Below are 17,791 nucleotides of genomic sequence, written 5' to 3'. Positions count from 1 at the left end.
CCCACTTCTTATAAAGAAGTCAATTAGAACTAGAGAGAAGGGAATAATGGATACCTTCAAATGTAGGAAAACTTCCTTTCCATTTTCAAATCATGGCCCAGAGATGGCACTGAATGAGTCAATACCTCATCGACCATTTACAGAGAAACAAACTAGATTCTGACATCATTACTTTCTGGTGCCAAAAGATTCAACAGGAGCTGTGTAGAACTGAAGTACCCACTTGGAAAAAGAAAATCAAAGGAAAAGGGTATATCTGAGGAAAGGAAGTCTATAAAAGAGAAGCACAAAATGACGAGACCCTGAAAAAACATGAACTATAAAGCTAATTTACCTTTCAAAAGTGAAATGTGCTTCAGGGAAAGAAAACTGAAGATTATCTAGCAGACCCCAGGAATGAGACGGCACACTCCCATTCTCCGTGACTGCTAAGGAAAACGTGGTAAAGGAGTAAGTAAGACTCTAGCAGCTCATCCACTTAGCTCCACACTGCCTGGGCAGCCCCACAGCTAAACTCAGTATTGTCAGAATTCAAACAAGAGACAACAAAGGAAACACAGTAGAGAAGAGTCCAAGATCTTTTATTCCTAATTAAAAGATTTCTTTCAGTCTTCCCCTGCCTTCCAGAATCAGTATGTTTCCTGACACAAACCAGGGAGCCCGGAAAGATTCTAAGCAGTAGCCTGTGTGAAACACGGGTGAGAAATGCCATATAAGAAGCATTAGGTGCCTATATCCATTCCCTTCTTCAATAATTTACTTATAGACTGGGAGCAACAAACTCAACTTCCCTCATAACCGTCTAAAACTGATGAGCGTCTGCTTTCCAATAAACCACATTTCCCAACTATAATTAAAATGAGGGGAAAAACTATCTTAGTATTAGAATCAATCCTCTGACAGATAGGTCCAGTATATTCTAATAGTTCTCTAACTGTCCAACAAGACAAGTCTCTTGAGGAAAAGGAGAAGGTAACCTTTTGCCTCCAGCTTAGCTCATCCTGAAGCCTGGGACTGGCAGAGCCTGCATCCTAGATAGCTGATAGCCTCCAGGAAGGACAGTCCACTCAGGTTTCACTATTCCAGCTCAGCAGAACAGGTGGAAAACAGACTGGGAACATGGCATTCTTCCCCTATGTCCATCCAAAACAAACTGCCACCCCCTTGCACTACAAAGAACTCAGGGGTTGCGAAAACAAGCAGCCAATAGAGCAAGCACTCAGGTTCTAAAGTCCTAGTTTCCTACTGTCTAGCCAAGGCTATAGCTTTTCCTGTGGTCATGTATGGATGTGAGGGTTGGACCATAAAGAAAGCTGAGCATCGAAGAATTGATGCTTTTGAACTGTGGTGTAGGAGAAGACTCTTGAGAGTCCCTTGGATTGCAAGGAGATCAAACCAGTCCACTGAAAAGGAGATCAGTCCTGGGTGTTCTTTGGAAGGAATGATGCTAAAGCTGAAACTCCAGTACTCTGGCTACCTCATGCGAAGAGTTGACTCACTGGAAAAGACTCTGATGCTGGGAAAGATTGAAGGCGGGAGGAGAAGGGGACAACAGAGGATGAGATGGCTGGATGGCATCACCAACTCAATGGACATGAGTTTGGGTAAACTCCAGGAGTTGATGATGGACAGGGAGGCCTGGCGTGCTGCAGTCCATGGGGTCTCAAAGAGTCAGACATGACTGAGCAACTGAACCAAACTGAGTTTCCTACCAATGTGTCATATGGTGCGGCAGACACGCCCATCTCCTTTGCTGTCAGGAAGGAGGTGCAAACAGTCTGTCATCTGTGTGAGAGAACAGAGTTAAGTAAAGCTTCCTCTCTTTCAAACATCTGAAGATTCTGATAAAACTTCCAAATACATAAATAGAAAGCAATAAATAATGTTAACCTACTTTTCCAAAGTTTTGACATATTTCTCAAGATCCAAATACTGACGCTTGTTCTTTACTTTCTTATTAGATCTCTTTACTGCCTTAGCTTAGACAAGCTAAGGAAAAAAGGGGGTGTTACTCATTCATTTGGAAACAGTCAATGACTCAGGAATGCTGTTTCCCAATCTCCGTAGCAACGGTCTTCTCCTCCCATGTTGTGATGTGAGAAGCAGAATATCTACTCTTCCTCATGGGTGAGCCTGTGAATGACACACCCAAAGGCCTGGTAGACAGGAAGTTCCTGCAGCTGAGACTGTTGCTACATACAGGCACTGAGTATGAGGCCACCTTGTTTTAAATACCATTCTCAAACCCTTCATTTCTAAATGATGGTTACACCTCTTTTCTTTTATTCTCACATCATTCCTGAATGATGTGACGATAGAAGTCATCAGGGCCTACTGATAATAGCTTAACTGATCCAAAAATTAAACTACTCAAAAAGCCAGACTTGATCTTACGAAACCACAGTAAACATTTACTGGCCTTTTAGAAATCTAGAACTAAGATTTTGAGAAAATTTGAGGAAGAGAGTGGGGAGACAACACGAGGTGAAATCTCATTACTCCTCTGTAACGAGAAATATTGGTATAATCAAGAGTTAAAACAAGAACTTTCTAATACTTTCAGTACCTGTACTTGTGTGGAACTATGTTTTAATGCAAACACATTACAGAATTTCATGCCAAAATACTCAGGCTCCAAAGAGACTTCCATGTGTTAATATCATGTATTTTTCTCTTTGGATCTAATTATTAAAAAATAAGTATGATTTCTGGAAAACAAGAGAGGGGATTGTTTTACTTCATTTTTATACACATCTATAGTGTCTTAGAAAATGATAATAATGAAAATCACTTTTATAATGAAAATACATTTCCAAGGGATTTCCTGGCAGTCTAGTGGTTAGGACTCTGCCTTCACTGCTGGATGCCCAGGTTTGATTCCTGGTTGGGGGAATTAAGATCCCACAAGCAGTGTGGTGTGGTTAGGAAAAACAAATTTCCACTTCAAACAAAAGTAGCAATTTTCAAAGATGAGAAAGCTGAAAAATGTATATGACATTGTTTTACAAGAAGAAAACATGTAGAAACTGTAATTGCAATATTGTAAAAAAATCTGTGCATAAAAATGACTAAAATGTTCAAATACTAAGTGAAATAAAAATTTAAAAATTGAGGGTTCTTAGACTTTGCTATTTTGAAAATGTATGTAAAAGTCATTTCAAAAGAAAAGTATAAAAAAAATCATAGCACAGCCTCTAAAGGCAAAGCAACATCATCCAATTTTCATATTCAAAATGCCCACAAGCATTTACTCTTTTCCAGTAGTACTTTGCTTAAGGAAACAATCTGGCAGGGCACAGTTTATAAACTTTAGTTACAAAATGCAATATGAGAAAGAATAATGAACAGTTAGTGGAGTCTAAAAGCTAACTCACCTAATTACATGACCTTGGGCAACTTAATACCTCTAGGCCTCAGTGGCCTTCTCATGTTAAGATGAGGAGGCTAGGTCAGATCATGTCTAGGGTCTCTTCAGGAACCCTTAAAAGCAGTGCTTAGTTACTACTGCTCTTCTGAGGGCAGCCCAATGCCTGCTGCTTGCTGAATAGGACATATCCTACAGTGGCTTCTCACTGCTTCTTCTTGTGGTTTCAATCACAGGAAACAGACGTCACCCATGGGCCTAGAAGTAAGTAACGAACAAACCCTGGCGGATGCAAAGAGCTGCCAACTAAGGCCAACTCCCATCTTTTTAAAATACCAGAATCAAGAAATCACTAGAAACCTCTATGCCTACGGAGCCTGACACACATCTTTCACAAAAACTAACAAAACTAAAAATATCTCTTTAGGCCCCATGAAAGCAAGATGAAATAATTTTAGAAGAGTCCAAAACAACTTCACTTCTAAGGCCAAATGAAGGAACTGAAGGCACTCCATTGCTATGGGCAGAAATATATGACTTTGGAGAAAAAAAACACAGGCAATCTTACTGCTAGCAGCAATTTTTGTGGAGATCCAGACATATCCTAGGGACCTGAAGACTCCTCTTCATCTTCTTTATGCTATGTAGACCTTTAATTTAATATTCTATGTAAAGCTATGAAAGACTACTGTACTAACAGATTCAATAATACAGGGACTTAGCAACTGTTCACTTTAACTGTATGTTAAAGACCCTGGGATCAAACCCAGGTCTCCTGCATTGCAGGCAGATTCTTCACCATCTAAGCTACCCAGGAAGCCCCAAATACATGTTATCAATCCCAAGACCACTGGGCCAAATACTGCTCTCATTTATAATGATAAAAGTTGGAAGCTCTGTTCTGTGTGAAATAATGCTGAGATTTTTAATCCTATAGATGTGTCCCTTCATTAAACATAAGACAAAACCTAAGATACTATCTTTAGAGAAAAATTAAAATCTTTTCTCAACAGAGTTCTTCTGGTCTGGTATAGTCATATCAGTGATTCTCTTTGCCTTACCGTTACCTTGGTGAGAGGACTAATGTTTTCAAAACTGTCATTAGATCACAGAAATGGAGATCCTTGAAAGTAATCCCAAGATTCAGAAGACTAACAGTAAAACTAAAATATGTAACAGGATATTGTTAACATGAACTAAACACTATCACTGCTCTTAGGTACCTTACAAGCTAGATGGGAGGTATGACTCACCCTCCCCAAAAGAGATCTCGATATCATACTCTCTCTCCCCATATATAGTGCCTTCACAAAAGACTAAAGAACATTTCAAATTAGCATGTGATCAAAACCTACATTGCACTGTGCTGGAGTATGTTTAGAAGAAAATGAAAGGACCCAAAGATAGGCTCAGATTGTTCCAATGACAGTTCCCACCTGAGCCTACAATTTGACTCCAGATGAAGACAGTTTTGTCTTTTAAAATCTAGAATGATCACTGAAAGTCTGAGAAGCTGGATTATTATAATGGAAAAGGAGTGGAAATCAAACAACTATCTAAACTCCATCTAGGCAGCAGAAGTGATTTGCTGGAACCTTAAGATGAATGTATTCAAGTTCTTCACCATCACATACCCACAAGGCCAAAAACTGCATCAATGTGCATCGTGACATTACTAAATGCAAATTTTCAGTCCTGCTTTCTATAGGTTTCTACAGAAAGAGAACCTAAAAGCTCCTCCCAGGGATAAAATAATCTCTATGAAGTGGCTTTCTTTAAATGATTTATCTCCCACCCATCCTCTTGATGGCTATAACCAGGCCATTTCTTTTTACTACAGCCACACACTCAAACCTGAGCCTGTGTTCACACTACTCCCCACCCCATGAAACCCCTTCCCCCTCTCCTCTACCAATCCTTGGATTTATGTCCAGGGCTGATCATGTTCCCCATCTTCTATGACGCTAACTAGAATTGCCCGCAACTATATTCTAAATTATTCATGCAGAGTTTGGGATATTAGTATAGATCTTTGAAATCATTTATGCTATTAATAATTCTCTCATTTCATAAGGAAAGACCAAGAAAAGAGGGGTCACTTGCCCAGAGTTCACATGGTTAATTAGTAGCAGTCAGACTAAGTAGAAATATATGGAAAGAATATGTCACTGGGAACGAGAGATGAGGATACTAGTCCTAGCTGTAAATTTGGACAGATCACTTCTGTAGGCCCACATTTCTTCATCTATAAGAGATATGAATTAATAACTTTTAACCATCCTTTTCACCTCCAGCATTCTAAGAGTCTGAAACCTAGGTCTTCTGACTCTCAATTCAGTAATCTTTCCACTTAATTCCTTAAATTCTCTGAATTTCTACAACTTTTGAACAGCTACAGCCTATAGCACACTGAGCACAGGAAAACAAAAGGTTTCTAACACCACATATGCAGCGAAAATGCTTTCAGGATAAACAGAATCTCAAAGGTCCCCACTCCTATGCTCATGGCCTTTGAGCTTTTCCTGTCCATTCTTCTACAGCTATGGAAGAGATTACAACCTCTTAAAACGCATGGACTGAACCTGTCAGGTCAACCACATGACTTCTTGCTCTTCTGCCTTTTGCATCTAGGGTAGATTCACACAAACAAGGAAATTGTATTCTCTACTCCTTACCACCAATCATACAGAAAATCCTAGTTTCCAGGTACCTGGACCTCTGTGGCAATGTTTTAATTATTAACCAATTGCTAGGTCTAGAGAATAAACTCCAGCAGTTCCCAGACTCAGGAGAGACCCTGGAGTTGGTAACCATTTGCAATCCTTATGGTCAAGTTTCAGGGCCAGTTCTAAAATATAGAAAAGACAACTAGAGAGCTGGTCTAGCAGCAGCTTCCTCCTCCCTGTATGTCCACTACTTGTTGCTCTTGACAGTCATTCCTGACAAGTGATGCTGCTAGAGCTGTTCTATCTACAAAAGAGACAAGGTTACATTTTAAAAATAATAATTTAGACAACTTTTTAATAACCAGGAGAAAGATGGGTTTTGCATGCACTATAACAGCTACTTTTACATGCTTAAGAAAAGAAAGATTTAATTAAGATTCCTGCAATGGTTTAAAGTCTAAATTATTAAATGCAAAAAGCAGTTAGGTATTTAGCCACTGCACTTTGTTCACCTAGACCCAATACTTCTTTTCCACTAACTGAACTGAAGGAAAGTCCAGTTTAAATAAACCCCAGTAGTCAAAGGGCTCTAAAGATATACCATCAAAATTTTCTATGAAATTCCTAATAGTGAATTTCTTTGACACTATACAAGTGAAAAAACTGGACACTTATAAAGTGTCAACACAATGCAGTAAATAAAATCATGGTTTTGTGTGTGTGTTTTATTTTTTAATCGGCTAGACCTAGCTTTGAATTCCAGTTCTATGACCTAAAGCAAGTTGCTTGATCACACTGAGTTTCAGTTTAATTACCTATAAAGTGGGAATAATAACAGTACCTATTTTATGAGGTTGATGTAGATCAATGAGATAATGAGTCTAGAGCTCTTCAGTGTAGCAATGCTGCTACTGCTAAGTCACTTCAGTCGTGTCCGACTCTGTGTGACCCCATAGACGGCAGCCCACCAGGCTCCCTAGTCCCTGGGATTCTCCAGGCAAGAACACTGGAGTGGGTTGCCATTTCCTTCTCCTCAGTGTAGCACTAGGGCTAAGTAAGTATAACAGACAAGTGCTATTATTATTGTTACTCTTACTGTTATTACTACTCCATGTTCTTCCAGTCTGCAATGAAGTAATCCTCCTATCTATAAAGATGCTGAACAATCATTAGTATTTACAGATAGGAAGATTGGCATTATACAACCTGTAACACAGTGAATACAGGAAAACGAAAGGTTTCTAATGCCACATAAGAAATGCAAATACTTTCAGGATAAACAGAATCTCAAAGGTCCCCAACCCTAAAAGAATTGGAAATGGTCTGTCTTGTCTAAAGGTGAAAATTTACACCCCAAAGAAAACATGTGGAATATAACTCACATTTCCACAGTGACAAGAGGAGAATTTCAGTTAAATCTTTCAAATTTTTAGGAAAAATATCTTAGTGACTGTGATTTTAGCAGAGATTTTTGAAATATGATACAAAAAGCAAAAATAATTGATTGGACTTCAGTCCAAAAAGGAGGGGATATATTATTTGTATGGCTGATTCATTTTGCTATACAGCAGAAACTAAACAACACTGTAAAGCAACTGTACTCCAATAAAAATTAATTTAAAAAGAAAAAATTAATTGGTCTTCATCAAAACTAAACATTTTTGTTTTTCAAAATATACTGTTAAGAAAATGAAAAGGCAAGTTACAGGAGGAAGTAAACATCTGTAACACATATATCCAACAAAGGACCTGTATTTAGACTGTAATAAAAAGTTTTAAGTGGGCAAAATTTTTGAACAGATACTTCAAGGAAGATATACAGAGAGCAAGTAAACACCTGAAAAGATGCTCAATATCATTAAAGAAACGCAAATTAAAGCCACACTGAGGACTTCCCTGGGAGTCCAGTGGTAAAGAATCCACCTGCCAGTCCAGGGGAGAGGTGTTGGATTCCTGGTCAGGGAAGATTCCGCATGCCTCAGAGCAACTAATAAGCCCATGTGCCAAAATTACTGGAGACCCTGAAACGCAGCTACTGAGCCCACATACCTAGAGCTCATGCTCCGCAACGAGAGAAGCCCCCGCAACAAGAAGCCCATGCACAGCAGAGTAGCCCCTGCTCATAGCAACGAAAACCTGGTGCAACCAAAAAAAAAAAAGCCACACTGAGATACCATTTGTTGACTGAAAAAATACAAAAAAACAAACGCACAGCCTGAAAGCTGAAATTTATGTTTTATTCAAAGGCCTTACTGACGACTACAGCCCAGGATGGCAGTCTCCCAGATAGCTCTGAGGGACTATTCCAAAGATGTAAGAAAGGAACCGGGATACATAGGAATTTTTGCTGGAAAAAAAAAACATGAGGTTGCACATCAAAAGATTACTGCTAATCACAAAACAGATTATCTCAAGTTAATGATTTCAGGACTTTTCTGTATATGAGAAGATGTAAGAGTATGGGCTTACTCAATCATTCCTCTGATACACATCTTAACTACCTAAGGCCAGTATCCTATTTCTCTCCATCCTGAATTCCACTCAGGGTGCACTGTCAGGACAGCTATAGTGACTGATGGCTTGGTGGCCGGCAACCTGTTTTTCTCCTTCCTGAATTCCCCTCAGGGTACAGCATCAGTGACCCCGACAGTGGCTGATGGCTTTATGGCCACAACATCCTTTGCTTACTGAAATGGCAGACAAATTCTGTGTTCACACTATATATACCCACTGTGCAGGTGTGCATGCGTGCTCAATAGCTCTGTGTGTTGGACTCTTTGTGACCCCGTGGACTGCAGCCTGCCAGGCTCCTATGTCCATGGAATTCTCCAGGCAAGAATACTGGAGTGGGTTGCCATTTCTTCCTTCAGGGTATCTTTCCAACCAGGGGTGGAACACACATCTCCAGTACTGGCAGGCAGATTCTTTACCACCGAGTCACCTGGGAAGCCCTCACACACTCACTAGAATGGCTAAAATTTAAGATTGATCATACGAAGAGCTGACAAGGAACCAGAACCCATACACTGCTTGTGAAACTGTAAAATGGTACAACCATTTTGGAAAATAGTTTGGCAATTTCTTGGAAAGTTAATCATAGCCGTATCATATAGCCTAGTCATTCCACTCCTAGGTATTTACAAAAGAAAAATAAAGGCGTATGCCCAGACAAAAACTTGATACATGAACGTTCCCAGCAAAACAATAAAGAACCAAAACTGGAAACAATCCAAAGAACAAAGCTCCAAAACTGGAAACAATTCAAATGTCTATACAATAAATAAATAAATTACGGTAGGGGCTTCCCTGGTAGCTCAGTGGTAGAGAAGCTGCCTGCAGGAGACACAGGTTCGATCTCTGATCCAGGAAGATCCCACATTCAGCAGAGCAACTAAGCCAGTGCACCACAACTACTGAGGTTGTGCTCTGGAGCCTGGCAGCCACAACTATTGAGCCCAGATGCTGCAACTACAGAAGCCCGAGTACCCTGGATCCCATGCTGTGCAACAAGAGAAGGCACCACAATGGGCAACCTGTGCACCACAACTAAAGAGAAGCCTGGGCAGCAACAAAGACCCAGCACAGCCAAAACAAATAAATAAAATTATAAAAAACTAATTATGGTAAACCCATACAATGTAATACTACTCTGCAATAAAAAAAATAAGAATGAGCTATTAATATAGCTAACATAAATACATTATGCTAAAAGAAACCAAAAGAAAGGGTTCATATTGTGTATAATGCCATTTATATAAGTTTCTAGAAAATACAAACAAGTCTACAGTTAAAGCAAATCAGTGGTTAGTTACCTGAGCACTGGGTCACAAGGAGGGGTGAGAAGAAGAGATTACAACGAGGCAGAAGGAACTGTTGAGGGTGTGGGATATATTTGTTATCTTGACTACGGTAATAGCTTCACAAATTGTGCACTAAATATATGTAGTTTATTATATGTTAATTATACACCAATAAAAAAAGATGGTTAGGCTTAACAGCCAGAAAGGTGAAGACCCCGAATAAAGTACGAGCTACTCTGCTGCCGCTGCGTCGCTTCAGTCGTGTCCGACTCTGTGCGACCCCATAGACGGCAGCCCGCCAGGCTCCCCCATCCCTGGGATTCTTCAGGCAAGAACACTGGAGTGGGTTGCCATTTCCTTCTCCAATGCATGAAAGGGAAAAGTGAAAGAGAAGTCGCTCAGTCATGTCCAACTCTTAGCGACCCCATGGACTGCAGCCCACCAGGCTCCTCCATCCACGGGATTTTCTAGGCAAGACTGGGGTGCCATTGCCTTCTCTAGGGAGAGGGAAAAAAAAAGTGAGGGTTATTTTTTACTTGATCCTCAAGTTCTAACATATTTTTAAAAAGGCAGCTATATGTGAGATATAAGCCTACTACCTTGGTTTTCTGTAACCTTTAGGATCAAAGACAGTTTATAAATCAATCTCTGCTGGATCCTTAAAGTATGCTAAGTCTTAAAAGAAAATGGAAATCCTATTGCTTTCAAACAGTATTACTCCTAAAACAGGGAATAAGTCACAATCAGAAACCTAGAAAAATCATCTAGGACACCATAAACTCTACCTGTATCTGCTACCCTGACAGAATGCCAAAGCAGCTACTACCTAAAGACCACTTATAATCACAACCAAGGATAAGATTTCCCATCTGCCATATAACATTGCTTCCACACACGAAGGCAATGTGTTTCTCTAATTCAGTTCATTATGACAATTCTTTCTTGTGTTCCCTTATCCATCTCATCCCCCTTCTTGGAGGGAAGAAATTTAAGCAACTATTTAAAGGAGAAATTGATACTCCCTAATTGTCACAGAACTATGCAACAGAGTCACTTTCTTCAATCTTTTCTCTCTCAGTCTCAGAGTTTCTAGCGTATCTCTTCCTTTTACACGATCACTTTTCTTCCAAGATCCTGAAATTTACTAAAGGAAATGTAGAATCCAAAATCTATGCTTTTTTCCTCCTCCAGTTATTTATTCAGTTTTCAACCTACAACTGTAAGAAGGGATTGCTGCTGCACTGAGTGGGTGTTTGGGCTTGATGACATTTAAAGTCCCTTCCAACTCTAAAATTTTAAGACTACCATTCATAGCAAGCTTTGATAATGAATGAAGTAAGAATCTCAAAGTTCAAAGAACAATGATTCACCCAGAGTTATCCTGTAATCAGTGGTAAAATTCCTTAAAATACTGGTCTCAGTTTCCCTTTTCCTTCAGTAACTTTACTCTCTTAAAAGAGTTCTTCAATTAGAAAAATCATTTGGAAAAAAAAGAAAAGTTGTTAAGAAAAAACAAAGCAGGTAGGTAAGAAGATATGTTCATAGTGATTAAAATATTTACTTTTCAATCTTAGCTTTGAAGTTTTAAGAAATTTTAGCATCAAAAAAAAAAAAAAGAACTAGAATCAGTTCTTATAGCAGCTGGGCAATATTAAAAAAACAAAGAGGAAGGGAATGACAGACAGCAGGGCAGGGAGAGAGGGTTGGCACGGTCTCACCTAACCCTAATCAGGGACAACCAATCAATGGTGCTCTGCTGGTTAGCAAGAGGTGATTTTTTCCCTACTGCTTTCAAATAAAAGTGATAAAGAATAGAAGGTTCAACACAACAAAGAAAAACACAAGGTTTGTTTGAATATGGGGATGTTTTTGGTAGTCCTGAATGATTTCAACTGAGACACAAAATGAGAGGAAACACCACCTGCATGTACAAACTTTGTTTCTCTACAATACCGAATATTTCTTATTAATAAACATGCTTTTAACCTGTTCTTCTAATTCACACCTTATCTTTTATGTCTCTATTACATTTCACTGAAAATATAACATTCTCCAAGAATAACTTGACAATCCATTTACAAAATACACTGAGCACCCCAGGGGTAACAAAAGGTGATTTTACCACACAGGGAATAAAATTAGTCAATTCTGACCTGTATGCCCATCAACAAAGTTAAATCATTCCTCACTTGTTACTATTTTCTTAGCTCTTTAAAATAAATTTACAACAATTTAAAACAATTTACAGGTCATAAAAGTTTCAACTCTTTTTATAAAAATATCCCAACATTTAACAACTCTCTCAAGAGATTTAAATGCTGAGGCATTCCCTCAGTTTCACCTCCTGTGAAGGAGGATTTCCTTAGAGACAAGTGAAAGTAACATTATCCAGTGATCCTTGGGCTGTGTCTTTAAAGACTAGGCAGGCAGAGGGCAAATTTTTAAGGTATCATGCTGTCATCTCAAACTCTCACTAACATTCCTGTAGGTTCCTCTCCCTCTTTTCAAACTATGTAATCCCTGTGTTTATCAACTTTCAAAAAACACAAATGATTTGTATACAGTTCTCTGCATACTCCTTGGTTTTGAGCGACCTTTTGGAACAAAGTTAGTATCTTTAAGAGGAAAGAAACATAAACAACTCCACTTCTTTTATAATCTTCACCTTTCCTAATATCTGTTTAAAATTCTGCCTAGCATCCTTCATCCTTGCTCTCATTTTGGATGGACAGAGATCTACAACTAAATGAACTTTCACTCTCACTTTGCTTTTAGAAACTGCAACATGGTAAAAATTTAACATAGGTGTCCAACAATAAACAAGATTTTAAAAATTACATACCTTATACTGTCTTTAATCCCACACTAAGCATGTTTTACAAAGTTAGGCTCCTAGCTGAATTAAGATGCAATAGTCTTTCTTAAAATAGATCAATTCTTGATTGTATGAGAAGATATGCAGTCTACAAAATGCAGAAATGCTCTGCAGCCTCCTAACATCCTGGTTATACTTACTCCCCTTACACATATTTCAGAAATCAGTCTATCTGACACCCACGCTCATCACTGCTAAAAAGTAAAAAAACACTCTGTTCATTTAGCATTTTTATCTTCCTTTGTCTTAAGGCCTTCCAAATGGAACTGAAATAATGCTGGAAGAGGGATAAGCTCATGGCCCAGAGACAGACTGAAGAAGAACCAAGGAATGGAACACCAGACACCCTGGCTTCACCACACACATTTGCATCTCGAAGAACCACATGTTTTAAAAAGATGATCCTCACCCCTTTTTCAACTTAGGCTCCTTGTGTCCTTTCCACACAAGCTACCTCAGAGAGTAAAGAGCAAATCTTTGGTAACTTGAGAGTTCTGTTTTCTCATCAGTTGATCTGCACTTAGAACCGCATAAGCTTGGAAAGGTATACAGCAGCTAAAGGGATTAGTAACTCCTCAGATGCAAACAAATAATCTTCAGGCACACTCAGTCCAAACGAGCACAGTTTTATAAAATGTATTCTTAATGGAGTTCCCGAGGACACACACTAGAAAAGGTGGAGTAGGCGAAACCCTTTTGACTTCACTTTTAGCCTACAGTTCAAGGAAACTAAGCCATGGGTAACAAATGCAAACCAGCAATCTCGCCCACTCTACCACCCCCATATACATACACAGACACAAAGAGAAGTGGATTGCAATGCTCCTCCTAGGCTCTCATTTCCACAGAGTTCTTACATAAAAAGCAACGAGAAAGACAGACTATGGTAAAGCCTTGAGGTATGGTACAGCTGGCAGTAAAGGGGTTAAACAGCACTACTTTCCTGGAAACCTACCAATCCCTCAGCCAGGAATGCAATTCTCACTATCTGTGTGTGTACATATTTTCTAAAAATTCAGCAGATTAAGAGTTAAGAAAAACACCTTAAAAGAAAAAGAGAACTTGGTTCAGCTCCACCCTCCCTAAAGCAAATACCAACTCTGAGCCAAATCCACTCAGCATACACAAGACTCCATGGACATTCCAAAAAACAGGTGAAAAGAAGTTGAATTTCCTCAGGTATCTCACCGTTCAGCCCCAAATACTTCGCAGAATTCACAAATTAGTGAAACTCATGTTAGATACAACAAGCACACATAAAATTCCATTTAGAACTTGAAAAACATTTACAAGTCACAAAGGTCACTATAAATCAGCAAAAATAGCTGGAATTCGGGCGAGTAAGGTCAAATAGTACCCATGGAAACAAAAGCAAAACAAAAGGATACAGAAATAGAAGATACACGGGCCCTAAAGCTTAAGACTTCGCAGGAAAGCTCCCTAACTAGAGTGTCATGCTTATCCTAAAGAAACCTAGGAGAATGTTGCTTTGATCACCAGTGAGGGAAGGTTGTCACTACTATTAAACCCACATTTCTGGGGGGGGAAAGACAGTCACCAGATAAAAACAGGCACTGACTTGACAGCCTATAGTCACTGGATAAGACAGTCCAGAAGCACCTGTCTTGATGGAAATAGGTAGGAAGAGATGAGTCACTATTTTAAATCTGTTCAGTACTCTCCACATCTCAACCCTCCACGTCCCAAAGCAACATTATCTTCCTGTTTTCATCACTTTCTCAGTTTTCTTCCCAAACTTGTGGAGCTGTGTCAGAATGCTAATGGGTGGGGATAAGAGAAAGAGGGAAAGTTAGAAACCATTTAGTTAGTAGAAAGAAGACACCGCGGCGGCGGAGTTAATTACCTGGGAGAGACTACAAAACTAGTTAGGAAAGGTTATTAAGATCCAAGACGCCCTATCTTGGACAGCGCCTCCTATCTTTCCCTCGATAGCGTAAAAACCAACATTCAGTGTAGGCAAAGATAATAAGATACCACGGTGTTACACGAATACCAATATCCTTTCAGACTGGAAGTAACTGGCACCTGAGGAAAGCCCGACTCTTCTACAGGTCGGGAAAAAGGTTATCAGTAGCCTTGGAGCACAGGAGGTAGCGGAAGAGCTGAGGAGATTGTTATCATGAAAACGCACAGAAGACAGTTACAATCAGGCACTCAAAAACTTCTGGACCTTTTTAGTCCAACTTCTTCCCCGTGGGGTAGGGTGATCACCACTCTTAAGTCAAGAAGGGCATATTCTTGAGAGAAGTTCCAATCCCCTGACAAGTGACCGATTAGCAACAGAGCAAAGAGACAGGTTCTCTGGATGGGGAAATACTGGAAAGTCAACTACCGTCATACCCAACGACCACAGGAACTGGGCAGGAACCCCTTTCTGCAGTCACAAGGACAAACGTCCAAGGGGAGAGGGAAGGTAGGGCCCAAGTCAGGTAACATTCCTGAGGGGAAGGATTATCAGGTGACACCGGGCTGAGGGCCCAGAGAGGGGACTGGGCGGGAGCAAAGTTAGCAGGTGAAAGGGATCAAGCTTGGGGAAGGAAGTGACCTTTGGAGAAGCAAATAAGAAGATACCAAAAAAGGGGGGAAGGGTAATAAGAGAAAACGGACCCAGAAAAGCACTGAGGCTAGAGATAGAGAAGGCGTGTTCGGGTAACGGAGGAAGAAGAAAGGAAGTGGGGCTGAGAGGGAAGAGATAGGGCTGAGACTGTCCAGGGCTACGCGGGTAAGGGCAGAACATGAGGGCGGGGAGAAGAGGGGTGAAGAAAGCCCCGAGGTTGCCAGGGCAAGAGCCGGGTGGGACTCCGGGGATTCCCGAGGTCCCAGAGCGGTCGGAGGTCGGGCTTCGGAGCCCAGCATCGAGCAAAACGAGGAAGGGAGGCGCGGGGGCGGCTCCCTAGAAACGGGCGTGCACCCCTGGGGCCAGCTGCGGGGGGTCTCTGGGGTCCTGAGGGCGGTTAAGGGGCCAGCCTGAGGGAACCAGGTGGGAGGGACACTCACAAATTTCTTGGATTTGCCGCCGTCGCCGCCTGCCGAAGGCAGCTCGTCCGGGTTCCGGCCCTTCTTCTTGTCCCGGGTCCCGCGGCCGGGTCCCAGGCCCCCGCCGGGCGGCTCCATGTCCAGGTTTGCGTTGCTAGTGACCCCGCGCCCACACCGCTCCCGCCCGGCAGCTCCAAGCCCGCCGCTGCCGCCGCCGCCGCCCAGCAGCTTCTCAGTCCGCCGCCGCGCCCCGCCTCATTAGCATGCCGGGCTGCGCGCGCCTCATGAATATACAACGGCGACGCCTCGCTCCCGCCCGCCTGCCCCACTTCCGCCCGGACCCGCAGCACCTACCAACGAGGGAAGGGAGAGGGTGGAGGAAAGCCGCGGAAGCGCACTACCTGCCTGGCGGGCCTAACCATTTGGACTCACTTTGGCGGGGGGGGGTGGTGAGTGGGCGGTGTAACTCTCTGGGACAGCGCCGCCTGCCGGTTGGAGCAGCGCAGGCCTCCCTGCTCCCACGCAGTGCCCACGTGGCTGTGAAGCCTGGACCCTCTCACACCCCAGAGTGTGATATTATTATCTGAACAAAAAAAATTGCATGAGAGAGACTTATCCTGGCAGAAAATTTAGTGTCAAGCTTTCCCGGATAATAGTTTTTATGTGTTCAATACCCACAGAGCACACGAAAAAATAAAGTGATAGCTACCATTTATGTGCCAAGAACAGAGCTTGGTTCAGGGCCAGTGCTAGAGCAAACTCTACCTGCTCTGGAGTTCAATTACCTAGTTCTAAATTCCAGGTCTACTACGTTCCATGTTCCTAATCTGGGAAAACTAGTTATTGCCACTGCTGTGCCTGAAACTTAATAGTTAACCATTTACCATACACTTGTTCTATGCCAGACCATTTGCAAAAACATGACGTGTATTTTCTTACTGAATCTCCACAATGGCATGTGACAGATTCCACTAGTCTCACCATTTTAAGGACAGGAAATCTGTACAATGACAATTGAAGTGACTTACCCAAGGACACATAATTCACCAAAAAAAATAAAACCAGGTTGGTCTGATTGCCAAGCCCTGTGTTTAAAAAGGATTCCCTACTGACATGAAGAACTGACTCAGTTCTTTCTTTTCATGAAGAAAAGACCCTGATGCTGGGAGAAAAGAAAAGACCCTGATGCTGGGAAAAACTGAAGGCAGGAGAAGGGGATGACAGAAGATGAGATGGTTGGATGGCATTACTGACTCGATTAACATGAGTTTGAGTAGGCTCTGGAGTTGGTGATGGACAGGGATGCTGCAGTCCATGGGGTCCCAAAGAGTTGGACATGACTGAGCAACTGAACTCAACTGAATTAACATAACCCAAACTGAGTGAAAAGAACAGGCATTCTCCAAAAGTGTGTTCTTTGCTCTACTTGCTTGATTCTTTCCTCACCAATTTCCTCTATTCTCCCAAATACATCTGGTCCTTTGTGTGAACAGTATGTGGCACCCAGTAGGCCTTCAAACTCTGGACTTAATTATCTTGCTCACAACCAGCAAAAGACTTCAACTGCATGTTCCTGGAGGACAGCCAGTGACTCACTAGGGAGCCGCCAGCGCTCAATCTAGGGTCTGGTATGTTACAAGGAGTCTGCCAAAACTGCTGGCTCCTAAATCTGACCTTCAGCTTTTACCTTTCACTTTCTAATTGCCTGATGGAAAGTTGCATAGGACTGCCCAGCCCACACTTTAAACTCAATTTGTCCAAAACAGTCCCAAATAGCTACTTACTTTCTAAGCTAGAGTATTGAGAAACAGACAGGATCAAAGCAGGGAAGGAGTGATCCAGGTATTACTCTTCTTTCCGATACCAGTCTACATCTGATAAACCATTTCTCTTCCTTCCTACTGGACTGTAAACTCCAGGGAAGAGTCCATATTTGTGGCTACTATAGTATCCAGCATCATTCTTCACATAAACAATGAAGATAATGAGCAACTGCTTATATCAGGCACTGTGTTAAGTACCTGACATGTTTTCTCAGTGTACCTTAACTAGCATCACCAATCCAAACACCCAGGACTAAAAACCTGAA

The 17,791-nt window shown here is 41.3% G+C and overlaps 1 protein-coding gene across 3 annotated transcripts in view; it reads right to left on the bottom strand.

Annotated features, from left to right (window-relative positions):
* DIAPH1 (diaphanous related formin 1) overlaps positions 1 to 15,946 on the bottom strand; it is a 116,444-nt gene extending 100,498 nt beyond the window's left edge. For all 3 annotated transcript variants that reach the window (XM_018050227.1, XM_018050228.1, XM_018050229.1), the window contains exon 1: positions 15,724 to 15,946. In XM_018050227.1, coding sequence (XP_017905716.1) covers positions 15,724 to 15,840 — 117 coding nt within the window. In that variant the 5' untranslated portion in view covers positions 15,841 to 15,946. The remainder of the gene's footprint in view (positions 1 to 15,723) is intronic.

The sequence above is a fragment of the Capra hircus genome, chromosome 7 (genome assembly GCF_001704415.2).
Source record: "Capra hircus breed San Clemente chromosome 7, ASM170441v1, whole genome shotgun sequence".
Lineage (NCBI taxonomy): Eukaryota > Metazoa > Chordata > Mammalia > Artiodactyla > Bovidae > Capra > Capra hircus.
Note: the sequence above shows the minus strand (reverse complement) of the source record. Positions and strands in the feature narration are given on the sequence as shown.